General features: G+C 50.4%; 1 protein-coding gene across 1 annotated transcript; it reads right to left on the bottom strand.

Annotated features, from left to right (window-relative positions):
* Nucleotides 1-4,409: 4,409 nt before the first annotated feature.
* TRIB1 (tribbles pseudokinase 1) lies at nucleotides 4,410-12,851 on the bottom strand. Its single transcript, XM_060116296.1, has 3 exons — nucleotides 11,609-12,851; nucleotides 9,292-9,584; nucleotides 4,410-6,738 (listed from the first exon to the last, which is right to left on the bottom strand). The coding sequence occupies exons 1-3, from the start codon at nucleotides 11,966-11,968 to the stop codon at nucleotides 6,273-6,275; spliced, it is 1,119 nt and encodes a 372-aa protein (XP_059972279.1). The 5' UTR covers nucleotides 11,969-12,851; the 3' UTR covers nucleotides 4,410-6,272.
* Nucleotides 12,852-22,209: the final 9,358 nt, after the last annotated feature.

The following is a 22,209-nucleotide window of genomic DNA, read 5'->3' as shown; positions in this document are numbered from 1 at the left end:
ATGCACAGCACACCAGCTTGCACCCAGGAAGCTGAGCTGCAGCGGGGCAGGTGCGGGGGTAGGAGCTTGGTCAGGAGTGGCCTGGCCGCTGTTTGGCTGTGGCTCCCCCAGTCTCAGCCTTGGTGTCCCCTCCTAAAATGGGGTAAGTGTGGACTAAATCATTTTTTTTATAATAAACATTTTATTTTGGAATGATTTTAGATTTACAGAAAAGTTGCAGAAATAGTACAGTTAGTTGCCGCATATCTCTCACTCAGTTTCCCCTGATGATATCATTTTACATTTCCGTGGTACATTTGTCCCAATTAAGAAACCAACAGTGGCACATTATTACTAATTAAAATCCAGACTTTATTTGGATTTCACTCATTTTCTCACTAACGTCCTTTTCCTGTTCCAGGATGCCACATTGCATTTAGGACTAAATCACTTACAAAGTCTCCCAGTTCTAAAAACCAAGAGGCAGTAAGCCCTCATGGTTAAGGGCTTTGTGTGAATGCTGTGCTCTGTGACTTTGGATAAATCCCTCACCCTATCTGAACCTCCGTCTCTTTATCTATAAAAAGGGGATGATACCAGTACTGCTTCATAGGGGTGCTGTGAGGTAATCATTTGTTAATTCACGTGAAGCACTTAGCACGGCTCTTAGTACACCATGAGCGCTCTGTTGATAAATCTCAGCAAGTAGAAATCATAGACGAAAACAAGGAGTAACCCAGCATATGGTACACTTCCTGGCAAAAAATCTCCCAGCACAATGACTGCTCCAAAAAGAAGATATCATGTTGCTGGTCTAGCACATCAAACCCAAAGTGTAAAGCACAGGACTGGAAAAGGCAAAGATCTGGAGTCAAACAGGCTGGGTTAGAGTCCCATTCACCCACTGCATGAACTTGGACACACTGTTCAGCCTCTAGGTCTCGGCATCCATATCTGCTAAACGGGAACAAATCATTCACTTCACAGTGTTGCTGAGAAGATAAAATGAGATGCGTACTGTAAAGCATCAAGCAGGATTGAGGTGTGATATTTGTGAAAGGGACCATCTTTCTCTTTTCCTACCTCTTCTAGGAACCCTAAGTCATTGACTGCTACTGGGATCTTTAAGAATCCACTGAGGGCTTCCCTGGTGGAGCAGTGATTGAGAGTCCGCCTGCCGATGCAGGGGATGCGGGTTCGTGCCCCGGTCCGGGAAGATCCCACATGCCGCGGAGTGGCTGGGCCCGTCAGCCATGGCCGCTGGGCCTGCGCGTCCAGAGCCTGTGCTCCGCAATGGGAGAGGCCACAACAGTGAGAGGCCCGCGTACCGAAAAAAAAAAAAAAAAGAATCCACTGAAATCTCATATGGGCAGTTCCCAGGGGTTGGTAATGAGATCCTACTCCTCTTTTTTTTTTTGGAGGGGAGCCAAAATCATATTGAAAAGCCAGTTCCATAATCTTCATTGCTACAATGTCTTTTCTCGTCCAGAATGAAATTTTCATTCTAGTTTCACGCTGCCTGTGACTAGTTTTAAAAGGAAGAATAAAGCTATTCCAATGGTCCCTCTGACGAAGATTATTGTAGGCCCTGTTTTCACACAATCAGTCTCTTTTCACAGAATACCAGCTGAAGAGGACGAAGAAGTCAAAGAGTATCACTCCTGTTTAAAGATGAGCAAATGAGAACCAGAGAGGCAGATCTGCTTGTTCAAGGTCAAATAGTGGAAGAGCTTCAGAGCTAGGGAGAGACCCCTGTCACAAGATCCTGGCTTCTGTGCTCTCGGCTCTCAGACTTGGAGGCCCATTAGGCTCTGAGCTGCTGGAGGACATCCCTCCATTTATCCATCCACACATGCACCCACCCACCCATCCATCCACTCATCCACTCACCCACCCACTCCTCCATCCACTCACCCACCCACTCATCCATCTACTCATCCATTCACCCACCCACTCATCCATCCACTCACCCACCCACTCATCCATCCACTCATCCATTCACCCACCCACTCATCCATGCACTTATCCACTCACCCACCCACTCATCCATCCACTTATCCACTCACCCACCCACTCATCCATCCACTCATCCACTCACCCACCCACTCATCCATCCACTCATCCATTCACCTACCCACTCATCCATCCACTCATCCACTCACCCACCCACTCATCCATCCATGTTGGCATTGGACACCTTCCTGTGATAGGCACTGAGCTGAGTGCTGGGAGCCAGGGGTGACAAAGATGGTCACAGTCCCCAACTTCATGGAGATTTCTATTCACTGAGCTAGGACTGAGTCTTGGTCATCTGTTTCCCAAGGGTCTACCACAGTGCCTGGCACATGGTAGGTGAACAGTAAATGGTTTTTGAATAATGGATATCTCTCATCTTCAGTAATGCTCCCACCTTTATAACTGATGTACTGAATCGTTGTGAAGACATTGAAAGGGCTAAAGTCTCAGTATCTGTATTTGTCTTGAACCATCTTCTCCAGTCGTCATTCTTACCAGAAGAATTTAAACAACCGTGTGCAGACATAGCCACAACATTAGACAAGGAGTTAAAGACCTGAGTTTATGTCCCAGCCCTGAGCTGCTTACTTCTAAGTAGCTCCTGAAAGACATTCGAGACTGTTTTCTCATCTATCAAATGGAGCAAATAATATTTGACTTGCCTATTTCACTTGGCTGCTGTGAATATAAAAGGAGAGAGAGAAGGAGAGGGAGAAGGAAAAGGGGAGAAAAAGAGTGAAAACTTCTAGAAAGTACAATATGAATAAACAGTCATTGAGATGTTACTTGAATGATTTATGTTGAGGGTACAAGAGAAAACAAAAGTGATCAGCTTTGTAACCAGTGCTCGGTACACTCTCCTTCCGACCTTCTATAATGTAACTGGTTGTGATTGCCCCCGATTTGTTCCAACCTTTGAAGAGATTAAATTTATGGATTTGTGGCATCACGTGTCATCCCAGCCAATCCTGACCCATATTTCTCTCCACTTTGTTCATGCAACGACAGTACAAAAAGGTGCTGTAACCTTAATTGCTTGCAAAGTATTTTGAAATCCTTAGATTAAAAAGCTCTGTGAAGTCCAAAGTATTAGCCTTCTGTGTGCCCAAGAAGATGTGCTGAGCCTCGCCTGGGTTCATCAGGGCAGGGAGAAATTGCAGGGTATGTTCTGAGGACCCAGGAACTTTGGGGTATAAGGGTCTTCTTCGTGGAATGGCCCTAGATCAACTCCCAGCTTCCTAGTCTCTTAGCTACTCAGGCATCTGACCATTCTTTGTGTTGCTTTGTGCTTTTCCCATTTCTTAAGTTCCTGGGTCACGGGGCCTGAGTTGCACTTACTTTGGTATCATAGGTTTCTTTCCTGAGTGATCTCAGCCTAAGTCCTAGAAAAGGGCAACTGTGCCACCTGTAATTTCTGTATGCCTGTTCGTTTAAGCCCAGAGTGATGACTTAATCCTCATTCTAACTTTTACCATTAGAACTTAAGAGTTAAAATTCTGTCCCATGGTGGTAACCCTTGGAGGAGGTGTCAGGTAGGGACTGAAATGGGTAGGAGGGGGCTCCTGGGGTCCTGGCAGTGTTTTGTTTCCTTGCCCTGACTGTAGGTTAGGCCAGTGTGTTTGTTTTGTGAAAATTCATAGCCACACACTTCTACGTGCATTTTTCTATATATTTGTTACACTTACAATGCAAATATTTTTTTTTAAATCACTCTGGATGCTGACTTCATATAGAATAAATTCTGATGTGATAGTGAAGCTATACACCTAATCAAATCAAAATCCTCTTTCTCTGCCTTTGTAATACAAAATAATGTTGTTTTCAGTTTTCCTTCCTTTAGTTCCATTCTCACACTTACAGGAAAAAAGGACAAAAAGGAAGAGCCTCAATTAGCCATTTTAATTAAGTCTAATGGGGGAGGTAAGGGGGAAGGTTGGTTCTCATCAGAAGTCCTGTGATGCCTTCAGGGATGTATGTGGACCTCTGAAATTACAACAAAATTCTGTTGGATACACATGTACATTTTTCTGAGGAGTGTCCACAATTTTCATCAAATTCTCAAGGGTCCCTGAACTAAAAAGGACCATAAGTCAGAGGGACTCTTACAACTCAAGACTTTTTTATGTATGCTCCTCTTGAAATGTTTCTCGACTCTAAATTCAACCCATAGCCCTCACCAACCTGATTCACCAAATTGGTTGCACCCATCAAAATGAATTTGCCCACTTCAATGGAAAAAGTGAATGGGCTCAGCTGTCAAAGGTCATACATACATCATCTGTTTACTTCTCCATCTCTTCCTCGAGATTCCAGGCCCTGATGCCAGAGACCTTTGCATCCTCAGTGTGAAATTGCACCAGGCGATGGCGGATTGGACTCCAAAGAAAGTCACTGCACCAATTTACGAAACCAGATTTATTAAAATTTCTCTACAAGTCAGAAACAGCCGTCTCACATATATACACATGTACAGGAAGGATCTAGTGTTTCGAAGCCCCAGCCAGCCCAGAGTCCTTAGCCGGGTCATGTATCACAGATACAACATTCAAGCAACCACAAGAGCGTTAGCGTGACAGAGGCTTCTGTCCTCCCTCTTCTCCAAGTCCCATGATTCTGTCAAGGTAATATTGCCAATGATCATTCACATTTCACGTGGTCTTAGACACGCAGGTTATTCAGACAGACACAGACAACAGAACAAGCGTCAGAGCCAAAACAACAACAAAAAAATCGGACATATGTATAAAAGGTACACTCTATGTACAAAGTACACAGTACGTGAGGTATACACGGTATTCTCACAATGCATGTTAGTAGTTTGCCTAGGCGTAGCCCTTAAAAGTGACTGCCTGTTTTTGTGCCATTTCTCAAAATACAGTATGTTTGGTTTACCCGTTTAATCACCTGATTTCAGTACTGTCTGAGACATTTACTGATATTTCATCTGTACTTGTTTTTTTAATGCAAGTTGCAGTTTCTTTGTTAAGCTCTATCTTTTGTAGGTAGTGAGTTCCCATCTCTGGAAGCATTCAAAAAGAGGTTGAAGACCACCTGTGAAAGAAGTTGTGTCGGGGGGGGGGCGGCGGATTTCTGCATTGGTAGGTGGCAGAGAAACGAAAGAAGTTGGACCAGATGACTTTTAATGTCCCTTTCAAGTTTAAAGATATGGGGCTTGCTATTTCATCCCAGATACTGATGATACAGATGTATTCATAAACCACACCACATCTGAAATATTAACAACCTGTCATGCAGAACTGCAGACCATACCCATGGGGGTGGTTAAAGTATAATTCTGGAAGTTAGTCTGAGAACCGTCTAAGACTATCCAAAATTCACTTTCTCTGAAGCACAAAGATGTTTAACATTTGCTCTTGGGAGAGGGAATGGAGAGCCTTCTTATCTTTCTCCTCCTAGACAAAATGCTCCACCCTGAGATGGTCTTGGGGAAAAAAGTAAAGGATAAATGCTAACATATTTGAGGGGAACCAAGAAAGCTAATGGTTTCCAAGTGCTCAAATTCTTGTTAGAAGTCTCCAGTCTCTCTGTCTGAGCTCAGAGTTCTAAAATAGCCAGGAGTTTGAATCTTTTATGATACTTTTCCACAGTTAGCTGGTAAGTGCTTTTATAGTGAAGAGGTGGGAGGGCGCATTTCAAGGTCAGAAAGAAGGCATTAGTGCAAATGAGGTCTTGGCAGGAAATGGAGGAGAAATTCTGGGTTCGTGGTTCGGGCAGGCTCCTATGCCCCTGAAACAGTCTGCTCCAAAAAGATGAAGAAAGGGTGAGTGTTAAACCAAACCAGAAAAAACAACTTTCCGATCAGAGAAGCTAGGGTAGCAAAAGTCTGGCTACCAAAGACAAGTTCGAAGATGGCAGGTTTATTGGCCCAAATTATCTGTCACCCTGTTAAAAATATGGTTATTGCCCAAAATGCCACTGTGCGATTCATTTCCTCTCCCTTTAGAATGTTCATTTCACCTGATCACATGCTGTAGGATATCCATACTCCTTGCCACCTATAAAAGATGCGGAAGCCCCACATCTGACAAAGGGACAGTTGGCGAAGGTTCATTAAGGGAAACAACTCTGCAGGGCAGCCAATCAGAGTGTACGCTGTCACTCATCAGGACAGACAGGAAAGAGGGCGCCATGTTGAATTCAGCAGTGACAGTCTTTACGCCATCACGTGTCTGGCTGGCCAGACGCCGAAAGGCCTGTCCATCTTTAGAAATGGAAATGCCATGTGTGAGAATTATGAGGTTTCTGAGGTTTGGGGATTAGCAGAAGAAGGAACTGATGTCACTGTCCTCCTGGTACTCTGGAACAATCTGGTCGGAAGTTCCTATTTCTGAGTCGACGTACCCAGGTTCCAAGACAGACTCGAACCAGGGATGGAGTAAGATCTCTGGAGCAGTGAGTCTTTCTGAAGGCTCCCGTCTCAGGAGGCTGCGAATGAGGCACCTGGCTTTGGGGGAAATGTGGTCAGGAATGCAGAACTGTCCACGTCGGATTTTGGAGAAAAGGGCACTGGGGTCTGAGTCATGGAAGGGGTATCGTCCCACCAAAAGGGTATAGAGCATCACCCCGAGGCTCCAAACGTCCGCCGCCTTTCCGGAGTAGGTCCCTGTGGTGTTGAGAATCTCGGGGCTCACGTAGGCTGGGCAGCCGTGTTTGTCTGACAAAGCATCATCTTCTCCCTTAATTATGTGTGTATCTTCTAGACTTTCCAGCCTGAGCTGGGTTCTGTAGGAGACAGGAAACAAGCCATTACTTCCAGAGCAGCTACTATGAAAAACAAGGCCTCCCCGATAATAGCGCCCACAAGTACTCATCGCAAAGGCCCAAGGAATGCCAGTTACCCCTTCATCCAGTTAGCAGTGCCTTGCATCACCCAGGAGGACTCAGGATTTCACAAACCAATACAAACGGCAATAAACATTAGCAAAGTATTGAGAGAGAGCCTGGGGTGGAGGGTATGACGCAAAGCCCCAAATACTATTCAATATGCTACAGCTTATAAGACATATCCTAATAGGGGTTACACAATTTACAAAGTTCACATTGCAGCAGTGGGAGCCTGTCTCAGGGGAATGTTGACATTTCTCCAAAAGCTATCAGGCAAGAACAGTTTACCCTACTGCTCCAGGGAGAGCCTGGGCATCCTACAAGCCGATCTTATCTCTTATCATGCCACTGACTGCCAGGGCTACTTGGACCCATTGCTTGGCATTACAGAACATTACAGAACACGGAGCCCAAGGTCACTGTTATTGCGCACAGGTTCTTAGCACTCCTGCTCACATTGATATATACACACAGAGGGAATTCTGTCCACCTGAGCCCAAGCCATGATGGCCATCCTGGGAAATGTACAAGGAATGTTAATTACATTTATTGGGAGGTTTAATTGCAAAGAATGCTCAGTCTGGACAGAGAGGACAAAGAAAAGCAGCTGGTGCATTTGAAAGATGCAGGAGCCCTAAAACGCCCTTGTATGTGTGCACATGCACATACAAACACACACACACACACATGCACACACACCCTAGGATGGCACATCAACACCTGAGCTCATTTACTCAGGTAAAAGTTTCTCTCTTCAAGTAACAACTAAGGTTTGAAACATCTTTAGTTAAGGCTCTCTGATGAAGTTGCAGGTGCCTCCTTGTTCAGATCCAGCCACTCAAGCCTCTTGGCTCCCCCAAAGCCCAGAACCATGTGGGGAGTCTCCAATACATGGTGGCCACTTATGCTCCTCCCAGCTTCTCTGAAACAACCCTGTGTCAGTAAGTCACTCGTTGCGAAGTTAGAGGCAAACATTTGGTACAGGCTACTGGGTCAATTCCTTTTCCTCTCAAAGGTCTAGGTTTTTTTCGTTTTTTTTTTCTTCTTCTTCCTGCCTTCCTGTTCCCTGGAGTGTAGTATACATGTGCTAACTTCAGTATGTCCTCAGCCTGACCTCCCCCCCCCGTCCCCCCCCCCACCCCCGCTGCCCGTCGTTATGTAAAATACCCATTGGTTCTGTAAACGGAAAATATGACTCAACCCACACTGTCTGCCACTGATTGGCTGCTGTAGTACTAAAACCCTGCACCTGTGCTGGTTACACGAATAGCGTCAGCCTGTCATTGCTTAACCCTCGGGTTGCCAAACTCCACGCACATGATACTCGCCTGTGCAATAGCAGATTTCAACAGTAAGCAAGGAGGTGTGTAAGGTGTGTTTCAGAAAATACATCACCATATCAAAGGAGAGTGTTCCAGGAATTGCAAACTTCTTCATTGCCAACACTTTGCTTTTCCTTGCTAATCAGTATGATCCAATGACTCTTGCAAGGTCAGACACAAAGCCATGCTTTCTGGCAACTCAACCCTAAACTTTTCCATAGGATCTGAAGTTAAGGGTAAAAAGAGCACAGGTGGGGTGAGCCCTGCATGAATACCTACAACAAAGTAACACACACCCACCTGTGCAATTCTACAATGGTATTGCTTTTCATCTTTCCACAAGGGATGTGGCCCACCTCTTAAAATCAGGTAAGGTTTATCTCCTGTGGCTTCCTGAATTCTCAACTGAAACCTCAACTCTGAATCTTAATGTCACATTATTGTCTTATCGAGCTCATCTTGTTCTTTATGAGGTAAGCCATGATCTATATTTAGCAACCAATTCTAGCCAGCTTCCATTTCTCATTCAGCTGTGGCTATCTTCTGAAGATGTATCCAAACAAGATGTCTAAAAAGTCACCGGAGAATGGGGAGAAGATATTGGGGGCCAAGCCTGACTCATAATAGGAGGGTGGTGTGAAGGAAAGGGATAGGTTTCTGCAAATACGACAGTCTGACCAGCTCTGTGATACTTATTAGGTACAATAAATAAATAAATAAACAGGGGAAGAAAACAAGAAAAAAAAAACCCACTCGGTATAAACAAGGATTTGAAGACATCCTCCAGGAATGGATGTCGTGAAGAGTAGACTGACATCTGTACCCCAGAAGAACTGACCTTTCTGACAACGATGGGGAATAAACCTGATCCTGGGGTGGAAGCGGGGAGGGCATCCTGTCCTCACGTGACACCCCACAGATGCACCAAGGTGTCCCCAGGCCACGTCCACAAGGGTGCAGAATAACCAACTTTGGCTTTGGCTCCTCTGGAGAGAGGATTTCTAAAGACTAACTCTGGGACAACTGAGCCCTTGGTGTTGTTTTGAACCAACACCCTGCACCTAACTGCTCGACCTGGACCCTCATTTTGGTGTCAAAAGGCACAGGAGGGGCTGTAGAGGCTGCTCACCTCTCCTCCGTGGAGAAGACAAACTTCCTAAGCTTTAGGTCCCCCAGCACGATGGCTGACTGGTGGCAGTGGGCAACGGCAGAGACGATCTGCTTGAAGAGCCGGGCAGCCTCCTCTTCCCGCAGCCTCTTCTGGCTGCGCACGTAGGAGTGCATGTCCCCAAAGTCCCTCTCAAAGAAGACATAGGCTTTGGTTTCCCCAAGGATCACTTCCACAATGCCAGTGATGTTCCTGTGTGAGGGCAGCTGGATGTAAGGCCGGATTCTGTCCTGGTAGTGTTTAATGGGAAACACCTGCAGAGAGAAGGGACTCACTTAGGAGGCTAGAAAAGCAGAGGCTGCCTCCCAGATCCTGGGCTGGGCTGCAGTTCTCAATCTCTGGGCTTTGGTTGAAAGCGAGGCTCCATTCATTTACCCCAACCTCCTGCAACCCCTGTTAGCTCTGCAACCCCACCTTATGCAGCCTGGGCTACTCCTAACACCCAAAAGCAGTAGCACCTAGGGCTAGCAAATCTCCAAAGAGCTACCATATGGATGGTTTGAAAGAAGTCTTCTATGTATGGCCTTCCGGCTCCAGAGAGCTAAGCTCCTAAGTCCCCACCCTCTGTGGCCCTTTCTCGTTGGCAGGTAGTGCTGTGCAAAGTGGCTGATAGAGGTCTCCCTGGGATCTCCAGGAGCAGGCCCTGGAAATGCATGACCTCCTGCAGCCCAGAGAGAGCACAGGACACGGTGACTCTGCAGCCTCCAGGTGGAAGAACATACAGCTGGAGAACGTACAGCCCTGTCATTACTCAGAAGGAACACATGACTCCAAGCGCAAGACTGCTAACACAGCCCTAAGCAACCTGCCTAGGCTGACTCAGGTACAAGCAGTCTTGAGTTAAAATTCCCACAGGAGGGATACGGGATCCTCTCGGGGGGGGGGTTTCATTTGTTTACTTATCTCCCCCACCACCACCACCAACTCCCATCCCCACTTTCACTCGGGACACGGGTAGCATCTTCTCTGAGAAGCTGGCTGTTCTCTTTAAGGGCCTTTGGTTTAGTCCGGTTTACTCATATCCTAGACTCAACTGGAAACGGTGACACACGGGCTGTCACCATCTGGATTCAGCTATTATCTGCTCGGAGGAACTGGAAGGGGTTGCACAATGACCAGACCCACCCCACCTCTGACCCTGGGTTGCTCTGGCACCGGCTCGAAAAACCTTTCCGCTGCCCCCCTCCTCCCACCCCAGCCCACACTCATACCCTCTGAGCCCTGCTCCCCAGCCACCAAGAAGAAAAGATTTTTCCCCCCTTTAAACTGGGCTTGATCACACATGTGAAGTTTCCTTCGGGTCGGACAGTAGGTGGCAGCAGCGAGCCCAGGGAAGGGGAGCTCGGGGGGTCAGGTGAGTTACGGAAAAGCAAAGAGCGACTTAAACTGAGGGGTGACCCTATCTTTCGGGTGAAAACGAGCAGCCCGGAGGGTTCTCAGGGATGTCTGAGGCCCGGGTGTCCAGCTCGCAAAGGGTGCATGGCCTGCGTCTATGGGCGCTAGAGGAGGGTGGGGAGGATCCTGTTTGCACGAGTTGTATCCCCTCCTGGATGGAGCCCCTTATGTTCAAAGGAAAATCGCGGGCCAGAAAAGCAAGACATGAATGGAAGCGAGGGTTCCTAGTCGGTGTGGGCTTTCCAACATTTCTATTCCGGCCAAATCCCTCCGCCCTCGCTGGAAGACCCTCTCAGACTACTCTCTGGGGAGGACAGGGTTCCGGTTCCGGCGCGGGTTCCAGCCGGAATCCCCAAGACCGGAGCCCAACACGGACTTCCCGCCCCCTTACCACCCACGGCTGAGCCCGGGTGCCTCGCAGCCCCAGCAAGAGTTGCCAGCTGCTCCAAGCTCCAAGGAGGCACCCACAGCAGAGCGTCCTTCCAGAACGAGGGGCAGGGGAAGCGAGGAGAATGGGAAACGGGGAATGGCATAGCCCTGGAATCCATTTCAATTCCACAACTTATGTGGAACGCCACGCACTAAACTCGGCGCTAAGCAAATAATATAGTTGTTGTAAAGCAACTGAGCACCGCGCTTCCTCTCGACCGCCAAGCCCCCGCTATACCACTCCATCCGAACCCCTCAATCCCCAATAGGGTGACCCTGGTCAAATGCTGCCTTACCGGGCTCAAACGCCCTTATCCTCCTTGCCCCAAGCCCAAGCCCTGATGGCACCTTCGGCCCCCGGGCGACGGCGGGCGAGACCCCAAACACCTTTGCCTGCCACCGTGCCCCCTCACCCCGCGACCCCCCGCCGGGTCCCGGCCCCCTGAGTGCCTACCTTGCAGCGCAGCTCGCGGCCGGTGTGGAGGCACAGCGCCCGGGACACATGCTCGCGCTCGGCCAGGGGCAGCAGCAGGTAGTCGGCGATGCGGCTGGGCCCCGGCGCGCTCCCGGAGCCGCCGCCAGCCCCCGGAGCGGCGGGCGGAGGCTGCGGACTGCAGGGAGAGCCAGGGGGGCTGAGGTAGTCCGGGGGGCTAGAGCACTCGGAGAGACGTGGGCACTTGGCCGCCACGGCCGCCGCGTCGTCCGCGTCCAGCAGGCGTTTGGCCGGGGCGCCCCGGCCGACCGGGAGCAGCAAGGCCGGAGCGCGGGGCTGCGAGACGCCGCTCATAGCAGAGCGCACGGGACCGACCCGCATCCCGTCCCCGGCCGGGGCGTCCCCGGCTTTGTACGTCCTCGGATCGGCGCGGGAAGGCGCAACGGGGTCGGCGCCGGCGCCGCGACTTACTCCAGCCCGCGGGATGGAGGCTGCAGACGGAGCTTCGTTCTGCCCCCACGGGGGGCAAAGCCGGAGCCGCTCCCGGGCGCTCGCGGTACACGCGAGGGCCACGGTGGCCGCGCGTCCGGGGCAAGGAGGCCGGTTCGGGTCCCCGGATCCCCGTGGGTACCGGCTCGGGGCGCCTCGCTATTGTTGTAGAGGCTGCCGACAGTCGGGGAAGCAGAGGCGGCGGCGGCCTCCGAGGTCCGGAGCAGCGAGAACAGGATTCCGCAGGCTCGGCGGAGCCACGGAGCAAATGCACTTCCCGAAGCAAGAAGTGTCGGAGCGAAAGCCGGACCAACTTTTCCGCGGCGCCCGGGATCCTAAGCGCTCCGGGCTCCCGGCGTGAGTGTGCGCGAGACAGACGCGCTCGGAGAGGTTGACTGAGTGTGAGTGAGTGTGTGCGCCGCACCGATCCCGGCCAGTGCACTCCTCCTTCTCCTTTTCCTCCACCTCCTCCGCCTCCCGGTGACTCACGCTGTATACACATACACTCACAGGCCGGGCTGTGTAAACAGTTGGGAAGCCGGGTTGTGCAATGAGGTGGCTGCGACGACTCGGGCCCTGCCGCCGGGCGAGCAGTCACCGGAGCGGAGGGGAGGTGCAGCTGGGCCGGCGGGGGCGACGGGGGTGGCCCGACGGCTGGGGATGCTTCGGGCAGAGCGCGCTCCGGCGCAGGTGGCGTGTCCTGAGCCCGCTGGGGCGCGCGCACACGCCCCCCGGGCCGGTCTAGGCGGGAGGAGGCGCGCGCCCTCCCGCAGGCCGCGGGCTCAGCGCGAGAAGCCGGAGGAGGGGGCGGAGGAAAAGTTCCCGTGACGTCAGGGTCCCGGGGAAGTGGGCGGGAGGGGAGGGGCCGTGGGGGGGCGAAGCGACCGTTGATTGGTGCGCGCTCCCCATTCACTCCGAGCACAATGGACTGCGGGCGCGCGCACCAGGGCTCTCGGCACCCGCCGCTCGCTGCAGCCGCGGGGTGACACCTCTTGCCCCGGGGATCCCCCCAGTGCCTCGCGCCTTGGGACCTCCGGTTGGAGCCGTGGGCGTCGCCGAGGCCCGGCGGTAGCCGGAGGAAGGGAGGAGAGAGAAGGTGATGAATTCCAGAATCACTCATTCACCCCCACGCGGTGGTTCCGGGGAAGACCTGCGCGTGGTAGTGGATGTGGCTTTTTTCCTTTTCCCGCCCCCTCCCAGCTCTAATCCCCAGCGTCTGTTCGCTTCCACAAATAGAACCTTCTGTTGGATGAAATAAGAGCAAACACTGGGCCTTCTGCGCTGCCTCCACCTCCACGCCCCTCCCGCGCCTGCCGCCCGCCCGGATTGCACGGAAATAGCTCCTCCGGGCTCCCGGGCCGCCCCTTCGCGGTGACTCGCAGAAAGAGCTTCCTGAGCCGGGGCCGGTGGGAAACAAAGGATGTGGGGAGAGGGCGGAAGGGGTCCACGTGGCCGTCGCCGAATTCCTGCCCTCTCCCCAGCCTCCACACGCGCAGTAGGGTCTAGGACGCCGGGGCCAGCCCGGTTCCGTGGTGGCCGGGGAGCGGAGTGTAAGTCATCCTGGCCACCGATAGTGATGCTGCCTACACCCGGGCAACCCTGCCAGGGCGTGTGCATACACTCGTGCAACGTGATTTGGGTGAGCTCGAGATGTGTGTCAGACCCTGCACAAAGCTCCGTGAAAAAACAACCTAGAATCTGTCGATTTTCTTTCTTTCGAGAACCAGGTCCATTTGGAGTCCCTGGACACCCAACATAGATAACTGTTATCAGACAGTTCCTTCTGTACTTCTGCTAAATACTTCATTTTCTAAAACCAGGTCGAGCCCCAAGGATAAATCCTTTTCTATATCAAATCTCCATTCGTTCAACAAATACTAATGAAGCATCTGCTAAACTAGACGCTAGGGATTAGAAGATGAAAACTAGTAATAATAGCTAACATTAATTGAGGTCTGTAACGTGCACTTTACACACACTGCAGTTTTACAGCCACCCAGTGGGGTTATTTTTTGCCATTTTTCACACAGAGGAAGCCTGCAAAGTTAAGTTACTTGCTGTGGTCAAATAGCTACTGAATGCATTCAAGCTCTTAAGCATTTGTGGGAACTCAGGGAAGATTACAATTTGTACAGAGAAAAGAGAAGTCAGGGAGGATTCCCCCCAGAAGGCATTTGACCTGGGGGGATGTGTGGGATTGTAAAGGAGTTGCTGGGGTGGGGGGGGGGGGCAGGGATGTGGGGAAGGGTAGGGTCAGCTTAAAGAGGCCAGGGTGGCTGCAAGGCCGGAGCTGAGCCTGCGCTTGTACGTGTCATTGGGGGAAATGTGAAAAGCTCCAATGCCTGCTGAGAAGGCTGCACTTAATCCTGTAACCAGGCGAGAGCCCACCAGAGGTTTTCCTTCTTTCAAGTTCATTTTGTGCTATTTATTTAAGATCCATTGAGCTGCCAGCTGGGCATGAGCACTTGGATGGCAAACTCAGCATGGGCCACCAGCGTCTTCCTCCAAGGTGTGCACCTCCCTCACTGCCTCTTCTGAGAGAAAGGCATCACCACCACCCATCCCCAGGGCCAGAATCCCTGGCAGTCATTTCCCCTTGAATCCACCCTTTTCCTATCCCCCACTCAGTTGTCACTGGGTCCATCCTAGACCTGCTAGCTCTCACAGCCACCCCCTGCCGTCCCCTCCTCAGCTTCCTGAAGCTGCCCCTTGCAGACTATTTCTCATGCTCCCTTGCCCACTGGCTTATAGCCCATTTTGCCCAGAGGGAGGCCCTGGAGGGAGATGGGAGGGTGCTGCTTTGGGCACTGGCTGCACCTCCTCTGTGGCCCAGGCCCCGCTAACCAGCCCCTCTGTGTAGCTGTTGCCATGCGCTGCCAGATCTCCCTACAGGAATGAAGGATTTATCCACCCACATCCACCCAACCCTCCACCCCAGGACTGCTAGGAACGCCTTTTGGGAGTTTTGGAAACTGCCTCAACTGAGAAGGGCTACCTTGCCCCAGGTTCACACTCCCTTCCCAGGAGGTCCACATCCAATGACAGGTGATTGTGGAGTCCAGCCTCCTCGCCCGAACTTGAGCCAACTCTGAAGGGCAGCCCAGCTTCAGCCCGCCCCTTTAGGGTCAACTGATTTCTTCCTTGAGATTGCCTCCAGCCCAGCGCTTCTCTCCACCCAGTCCCATTCCTTCCCTCCCCTTCCACAGGCACTCCCTGATAAACCTCCTGCATGCTAATCTCCATCTCCAGTCGGCTTCCCGGGGGACTCGACCAAGGCACCGCCTCCCTCTTCCCGGCCTTAGCTTGCTCTAGGCACTCTGGCTCCTGGGATCAAGTGACACAACTTTCATCCCTCCTGCCCTAAGGTGGAAGCAGCTTCGCGATGTTGATAACCTCTGGGCCCACCCCCCACACAGTGTTGTTTGTTCTATGTTTGTTTCTGCTCTTCCAATACCTTCATAACTAGTTCCTCGCTTTAATTTTTTTCCACTGTACTTCCTGGCCTGGGTTCCATTTTCCTGACTGATACAAACCCTGTACCTTTCCCATGTCAATCCACTCTTCTCTACTCTCATGATCTTAGTTCAGAAACTTCTCCTGGTTTTCTGCAGTAAGCTGCTAACTGGATCACTCATTCACCCTTTTAACATACAAGGGCACCTACTCTGCCAGTGTACCTACTAGGTGCTGGAGATATAATGGTGCACAAAACAAAATGGATCCTTGAGCTCCTTAATCCATTCCCCACACTGCTATCAGAGTACTTTTTCTAAAATTTAAATTTGATCACATCAGGCCCTGGCCTAAAAACCTGGCAGGGACCCTCAGATGATAAAATCCAAACATCCTCTTTCCTGGCTCTACTTTCCATTCCAGTCTCACCTTTCTTGTCTCCTCTCTAGCAACATACCCATGCCAGCTCCTGGTAGGGCCCTAAACAGATCTTACTAATTTACACCTCTGCATTTTTGCCGGTGCTCTTTCCTCCCACTGGAATTCCCTCCCCTCCCACTGCCAATCTGATGAACTCCTATTCATCCTTCAAAACCCCACACAGATTAACCCTGCACAGCAGTCATATTTAAATGTCCTGCCAAGTGCTGTTGAATCCTCCATCTAGCTTTTTCTCATGGCACTGTCCACTCAGCTGTGTTCCAGAGGGCAGAGGCCATGTCTTATTCAGCCATGTGTCTCCAGTCCCCAGCCCAGTGTCTGTTATAAAGGAGGGGCTTAGTAAGTGACAACCAAACAAATGTACTCAAGGGCAGAGGGTCACCCACAGGGAGGGCCTGAGATGAGAGACAGGGATGGAGAACAGGCATTTGGGCCAAGACAGGGGACTGGAGAACAGGGCACAGATTTCAGAGTTGAATGTCTAGCCCTGGAAGACAACAGGATATGGAAAAAGAAAGGGCTGAAGCTTTGGGGGCCTCCAGCCTGCATGCCTGGGAGGACAGACATGTACTCTTGACAGGTCCTAAGATCAAGTCAGCCAAGGGGACAAGTGAGCTAAAATTTTCCTGACTTCATTGCTGGGGCTTTCCCTGCTGGCAAAGTCTGGACTGAACTTCCATCAGACTTTTCAGATACTTATTTGAGGAAGTCAGTTACTCTTTATAGGCCTCAGTTGCCTCACCTGTGAAATGGGCATAAAAAAGGCCTGTTTTTCCTCCCCTGCAAGATTCTTATGGGAACAAATAGCTATAAACTATTTGTCCTTATGAGTTATCTAGCCATATACAAATATGATTATCAAATATGGGCATGCCTTGATTTTGAACTCTGTTCATTTATTCAACAAATATTCATTATCGGTTTACCATATGCCAGAGTTGGAAAAGGTCTTTACCATGAAAATCCAAATTGACAAATACAAATATATAAGTAAATAGGATGTGAATTGGATAGTAATTCTTCCTGTGTTAAAAGGGTTCTTTGCTTTATAAAAGGGTCTACCATGTGATGCCATTTAGCAAGCTCCTTTGGCATATTTATGGTGTGGTTTGGTAAAAATATAGGAAACTTGAAAGCAAGACTCACAGTTGGTTGTGCATGTGTGTGTATGTGTGTGTCCCCCTTGTAGCCTCAGCATGATGCTGAGGTGACTCCGGATGCTCACTGGATGACATGTTGAACTGGGGAAAAAATTGATTTACCTCCAATGTCTCAGGAAAGCACATATTACATAATGTGGGGAAACCTGTATTGATTTTTTGGGGACAAAGTTGGGCTACTGATGAGCTCAGGCTTGATTCATTTTCATTCATGCCCAGGTAGGTGCCTGGCAGCGCCATTAGGAAGGTTCTGAATGTCGTACCCATTCCAAAAAAATTGGTACATATTTAAGAAAAACAATATTAGTGTTTACAATAAGGTTCCAAAAACTGGAAAAGAGATGAACATTTACTGAGTTCCTCCCATATGGTAGAACCGTGTCTATTTTCTTGTTTAACGTTCAAAATTATTTCATAAACTAGTTATTACCGCCATTTTACAGATTCACAAGAAGGCTCAGAGAAGTCGATTAGCTTGTCTAAGATCACGCAGCTGGAAGGTGGCCAGTTAGAATCGGAACTCTGATCCAGCTGACCTCAAGTCTGGCTCTTTCTGTTTTATATATCACCCAGTCTCCCAATGAAGAGAAAGTTGATCCGTATATTTCTCCTCCTGTGTCTTTTTTTTTTTTTAGTTCAGTAAAAATCTTTATCTTTTAAGAACTTATCCTTCCCCTACCAAACATTCACATACACAGATAGAAAATTAACATTCATAGAGCCTCAAATCTGATCTTAACATGATGATTTCATATTACTTCTTCTTTTTTTAATTTTCCTCTTTTAATGATTAATTTTAAGAACACAGGAAGCCTTAGGTCCTCCAGGCCTCCCCCTAACATCTCTGGGGGGTTGGATGGAAGTGAAAATGAGAGTCTGTGACCTGATGCCCTTCTCTCCTCCCGCCCCAGCTCCTGCCTTCCCCCTGTAAGGTCTCCAGGGCCCACCTTGGCCATGCCAACATCTACATCCGTGGTGCTGCCCTTGGCCCTTCCTTGACCACCCACAGTCCTAGAGGTGCCCACAGCAGGTCACGCTGGGAAAATAGACTCAGGAAAGAACTCTTGGACTCTTGGACCCTAGAAGCATGTTCTGGGCATTGAGGCAGAGGATTCCCCAGTCCTGGGTACCTGGAGTTTGGTCTAGGCCAGCAGGTACAGGCTCTATGTAGGCACAGCCCCTGGCCATGTGGGGACAGATGCAGCGGGCAGAGGGCAGGTCAGGGCTGGATCGCCCAGGTCTAAGAGAGAGGCACTGGTCCCCATGACGGATTCCTGGGAGCTCCACCAACACCTCCTCTCCCACCTCCTCGTATGCTCATTTCTGCCTTTTGCCTTTAAAATGCTCTTCCAGTGACCTGATCCGTAATTCGCATAATCCCTGCCCTTCCGGAATGGAATGAGCCTTAGTGGAAAAGGCAGACTAAACAGAAATAGAAACAAATGGCTGCAGTCTACTGCGTAGAAGGCAGAGAATAACTTGGCGGGGAGAGGGAGGAAGGATCAGGGCTGACTTCACAGAGAGGGTGGCCTTGGAAGACCGTGGACGATCTCTTCCTTATCTCCACGGATGGCCTGTCCAGGGTTTACATGCACTTGTCAGGGTGGCTGGACTGCAAGCCTCTCAGGGACAGAGGCTGGAAGTTTCCTCGATCCAGGGGTGAGCACAACTCCACAGCTGCCTTAGATGAAACGGTGAAACACCCCTCACTTTCTTCAGAGTTATTTGCTCCATCTTTCATCTGTGAGTTGTCCCTGTCCACTGGCTCTTGGTTCATTTTTGCTTCAATTCTTCCAGCACATGGACAATGGCTAACCCTCTCTACCACTTGGCTGGGGAATCACCTCCCTCCCCCCGGCCCGGCCCTTAACTGCTGACCTGGTGAGTCACTTGCCCTCACCAAGATCACCTGTAGGCTGGGAAGGGGTTGGGGGACAGACACAAGGCAGCAGGTTGTGCTAATACAGGTGAAAACACTGTCGACTATTAAGCTTCGTGCACATGTAAGGCATTCGTTGTATTGCCTGTGGAAAGGGCATAGGCCTTCGTGTCAGAAAAGACCTGGGTTCAAGGCCTGGCTTTGCCATTAGCTCACAGTGTGGATTTGGATAGGTCACTTCCCCAGTTTGGGCCTCACTTTTCTCCTTTTTTGCAAGAAGATGTTAAACGGGTGGTTCTTGGACTGGGTTCCTTGGAACCCTGGGCTTCATGGCGGTAACTTAAGAAGAGAGCGGGAGGACTTCCCTGGTGGCGCAGTGGTTAAGAATCCGCCTGCCAGTGCAGGGGACACAGGTTCGAGCCCTGGTCCGGGAAGATGCCACATGCTGCCGAGCAACTAAGCCCGTGTACCACAACTACTGAGCCTGCACTCCTAGAGCCCGTGAGCCACAACTACTGAAGCCTGTGCACCTAGAGCCCATGCTCCGCAACAAGAGAAGCCACCGCAATGAGAAGCCTGCGCACCGCAACGAAGAGTAGCCCCCGCTCGCCGCAACTAGAGAAAGCCAGCACGCAACAATGAAGACCCAACACAGCCAAAAATAAATAAACAAACAAATATATATATATAAATTTATTTTTAAAAAGGAAGAGAGCGGGAAGCTGATGTGGGATTCTGGGCTGCCCATTCCAGTTTCCATCACATGTTCCATGTCATGCTGCTCCCGTAAGATCGTGTTTGAGAAAAGGCTTCCACTGCTTTGGAGAAAAAGAGTTTGAAAACCACTGGCCTTTGTACCTCTGAGGCCCCATCTCTGCCACTGATTCTTTTATTTAATGTCAAGGGTTACAAATCAGAAGCCCAGAGGCCAGATCCAATCTGCAGCATGTTTTGTAGGTCGTTGCAGTGATGATGCACCGTCTAGTTTACCACAGTCCCCACTGTTCCTTATTGTCTAACACTTGCCACTTCACATATACGTTAGCAGCATGGCCCCTGGAGCTCTTTGAGCTTGCATCCTCAGAGGTGCTCCCTTGAGATCCTCTTTTCCCAAGAGACGCTCCAGATGGCAAAAAAGAGAAGGGCCCATAGCCTGGAAACAGATGTTCCCCACCAGAGGGACTGGGGTAGTTAGTCTAGGTATAAGGGGTGCCCCTCTTTCCTCCTGTCTGCCCAGCCCAGAAGACCACTGTGATAGTTATAAAAACATAGCTGCAACTTCTTTGTCACTTTTCTCACTGAGAGGCAGTCTCTCGCATCTGGACAGGCTCAGGACTGCTTTGACCAATCAGGTACAATGAAAGTGCCACTGTGAGGCTTCCAAGGTTGGGTCACAAAAGTCCATGCAACTTCTGTCCTGTTCTGCAGGACACTTGCAGTTGGAACCCTGCGTGGCTAGGTAAGAAGTCCGTCTACCCTGAGAACACTGTGCTGGAGAGGCCACAGGTAGACCCTCCAGAAGAAAGACCCAGCTGAGACTGTCCTGCAGCTATCCCAGCCCAGGCGCCAGACAGGAAGCCGTCCTGGGGGCGAATCCTCCAGCCTCAGCTACCTGCTTCTTCCCAGCTGAGGCCCCAGACATCACAGTGCAGACAAGAGCCGTCCTTACCTTGCCCCTTCTGAATTCCTGACCCACAGAATCATTTACCCCCTAAGTTTTAGGGTGATTTGTTACACAGCAATGGATGACCAGTATAACATCCTGAAACTGTTCTGGATAAATTAGGAGGTCTGACAGGCAGGGCCTCACCAGCCCATAGGACACCTTGAGAGGCCGACGAGAAAAGGGAGCTCCCTCCTCCGGACGGTCACAGCCCCACACCTGGCAGAGGGCTTGGCCAGCAGAGTGCAGGCTGGATTTCACAACCAGGCGGCCCTACTGCCTAGAGACGCTTTCTTCTCTTCTGCTGGGATCAGCATGAGCTGAGCTGACAGGAAGGAAGGCATTTTCTCAAAACTCAGATCATTGCCCCATAAGCTCCTTGAGCATCTCCCAGGATTTGGGGAGGCCCCTGTGCTCAGACCTTGCTAGCCCTGGCTCACAGTGAGTCATCTTGACATATAAAGCATTCATCAAACAACACACACGCACACACACATATCCTACGGGCTTCTTTTTCCCTTTTCTCATTAAAAAAAAGCTCCACCCTACCGTGATCTGATCTGAGATCCTCAGGCTATGTTGAAGCAATTCATCTTGCCTCTTCAAACATACCATTTTCCCTCACTCAGCTTGAATGAGGACCCGGTGGCAGCCAGCCAAGCCCATCTCCCTTCATTCTCAAAGGAAGCCTGGCCCCGTGTACAGGACTGTTTGGTTTCTGGGATTTCCATTTAAAAACCTCGAGGCCTGTGAATCCTCTGCAGTATTCCGGAGGAAGGCTGCAGGCAAGAACTGAAGGGCGGAGGGGGCTGGGGCAGGTCACGTGGGGTCGCGGGAATTGCGTGGGGTGGGAGGGCCATCTCGGCAGCGTGGCAGAGAGGCCTGCCGGCTCCCAGCATGGAGGTCTTTCCCCCTTTCGTCTAACTGGCAGCTGCAAACTCAGTAGGGGCAGATGGCGAGGGGTTTGCAGACTTTATAACTCATCTTATGCAAACCTGGTCGACAAAAGTCTGGCTTTCTGTGAAAGATTGCAGAGGGGTAGTCGTCCATATAGCCTGTGGGTTCAGGCCACCTCCTTCCCTGGGAGACTGTCCGGTCAAAGATGATTTGCCTTTACTGGGGAAGAAGACGCTCTATGTGCTTTGCATATGTTATGTCGTTTATCCTCACAGCAGCCCTACAGATTGCTATGATCATCTTCACTTGTCAGCTGAGGAAAGAGAGGCCCAGAGAGGCTAAGTAACGTGCTTAAAGTCACACAGCTAGAAAGGTTGGGAGCCAGAGTTCAAACCCAAGGTTGGACCATCTCCAGGCACTTGTCCTTCCCTTGTTCCTCTGTTCCATTCCCTGATCTCTCTCTCTCTCTCTCTCTCTCTCTCTCTCTCTCTCTCCCTCTCTCACTCTCCCTCTCCTTCTCTCCCTCACAGTCTCTCCCTCTCCATTTCTCTTGAGGAAACCATAGAGTAAGTGCCTCTGCTTAACCCATGGATATGGGGTGAGACTACACATGGCTTCACCTGTGGGTCTGAGGGAGGGC

The sequence above is a fragment of the Mesoplodon densirostris genome, chromosome 13 (genome assembly GCF_025265405.1).
Source record: "Mesoplodon densirostris isolate mMesDen1 chromosome 13, mMesDen1 primary haplotype, whole genome shotgun sequence".
Taxonomy (NCBI): Eukaryota; Metazoa; Chordata; class Mammalia; order Artiodactyla; family Ziphiidae; genus Mesoplodon; species Mesoplodon densirostris.
This window is presented reverse-complemented; position numbering and strand designations above follow the sequence as displayed.

Excerpts from the sequence above, each read along its gene's own strand:
- TRIB1 (XM_060116296.1), bottom strand. The coding sequence starts at position 11,968 with ATGCGGGTCGGTCCCGTGCGCTCTGCTATGAGCGGCGTCTCGCAGCCC. Across the intron at positions 9,585-11,608 it reads GCCGCGAGCTGCGCTGCAAG|GTGTTTCCCATTAAACACTA; the intron begins GTAGGCACTCAG and ends TTCTCTCTGCAG. Across the intron at positions 6,739-9,291 it reads GTCTTCTCCACGGAGGAGAG|AACCCAGCTCAGGCTGGAAA; the intron begins GTGAGCAGCCTC and ends TGTCTCCTACAG.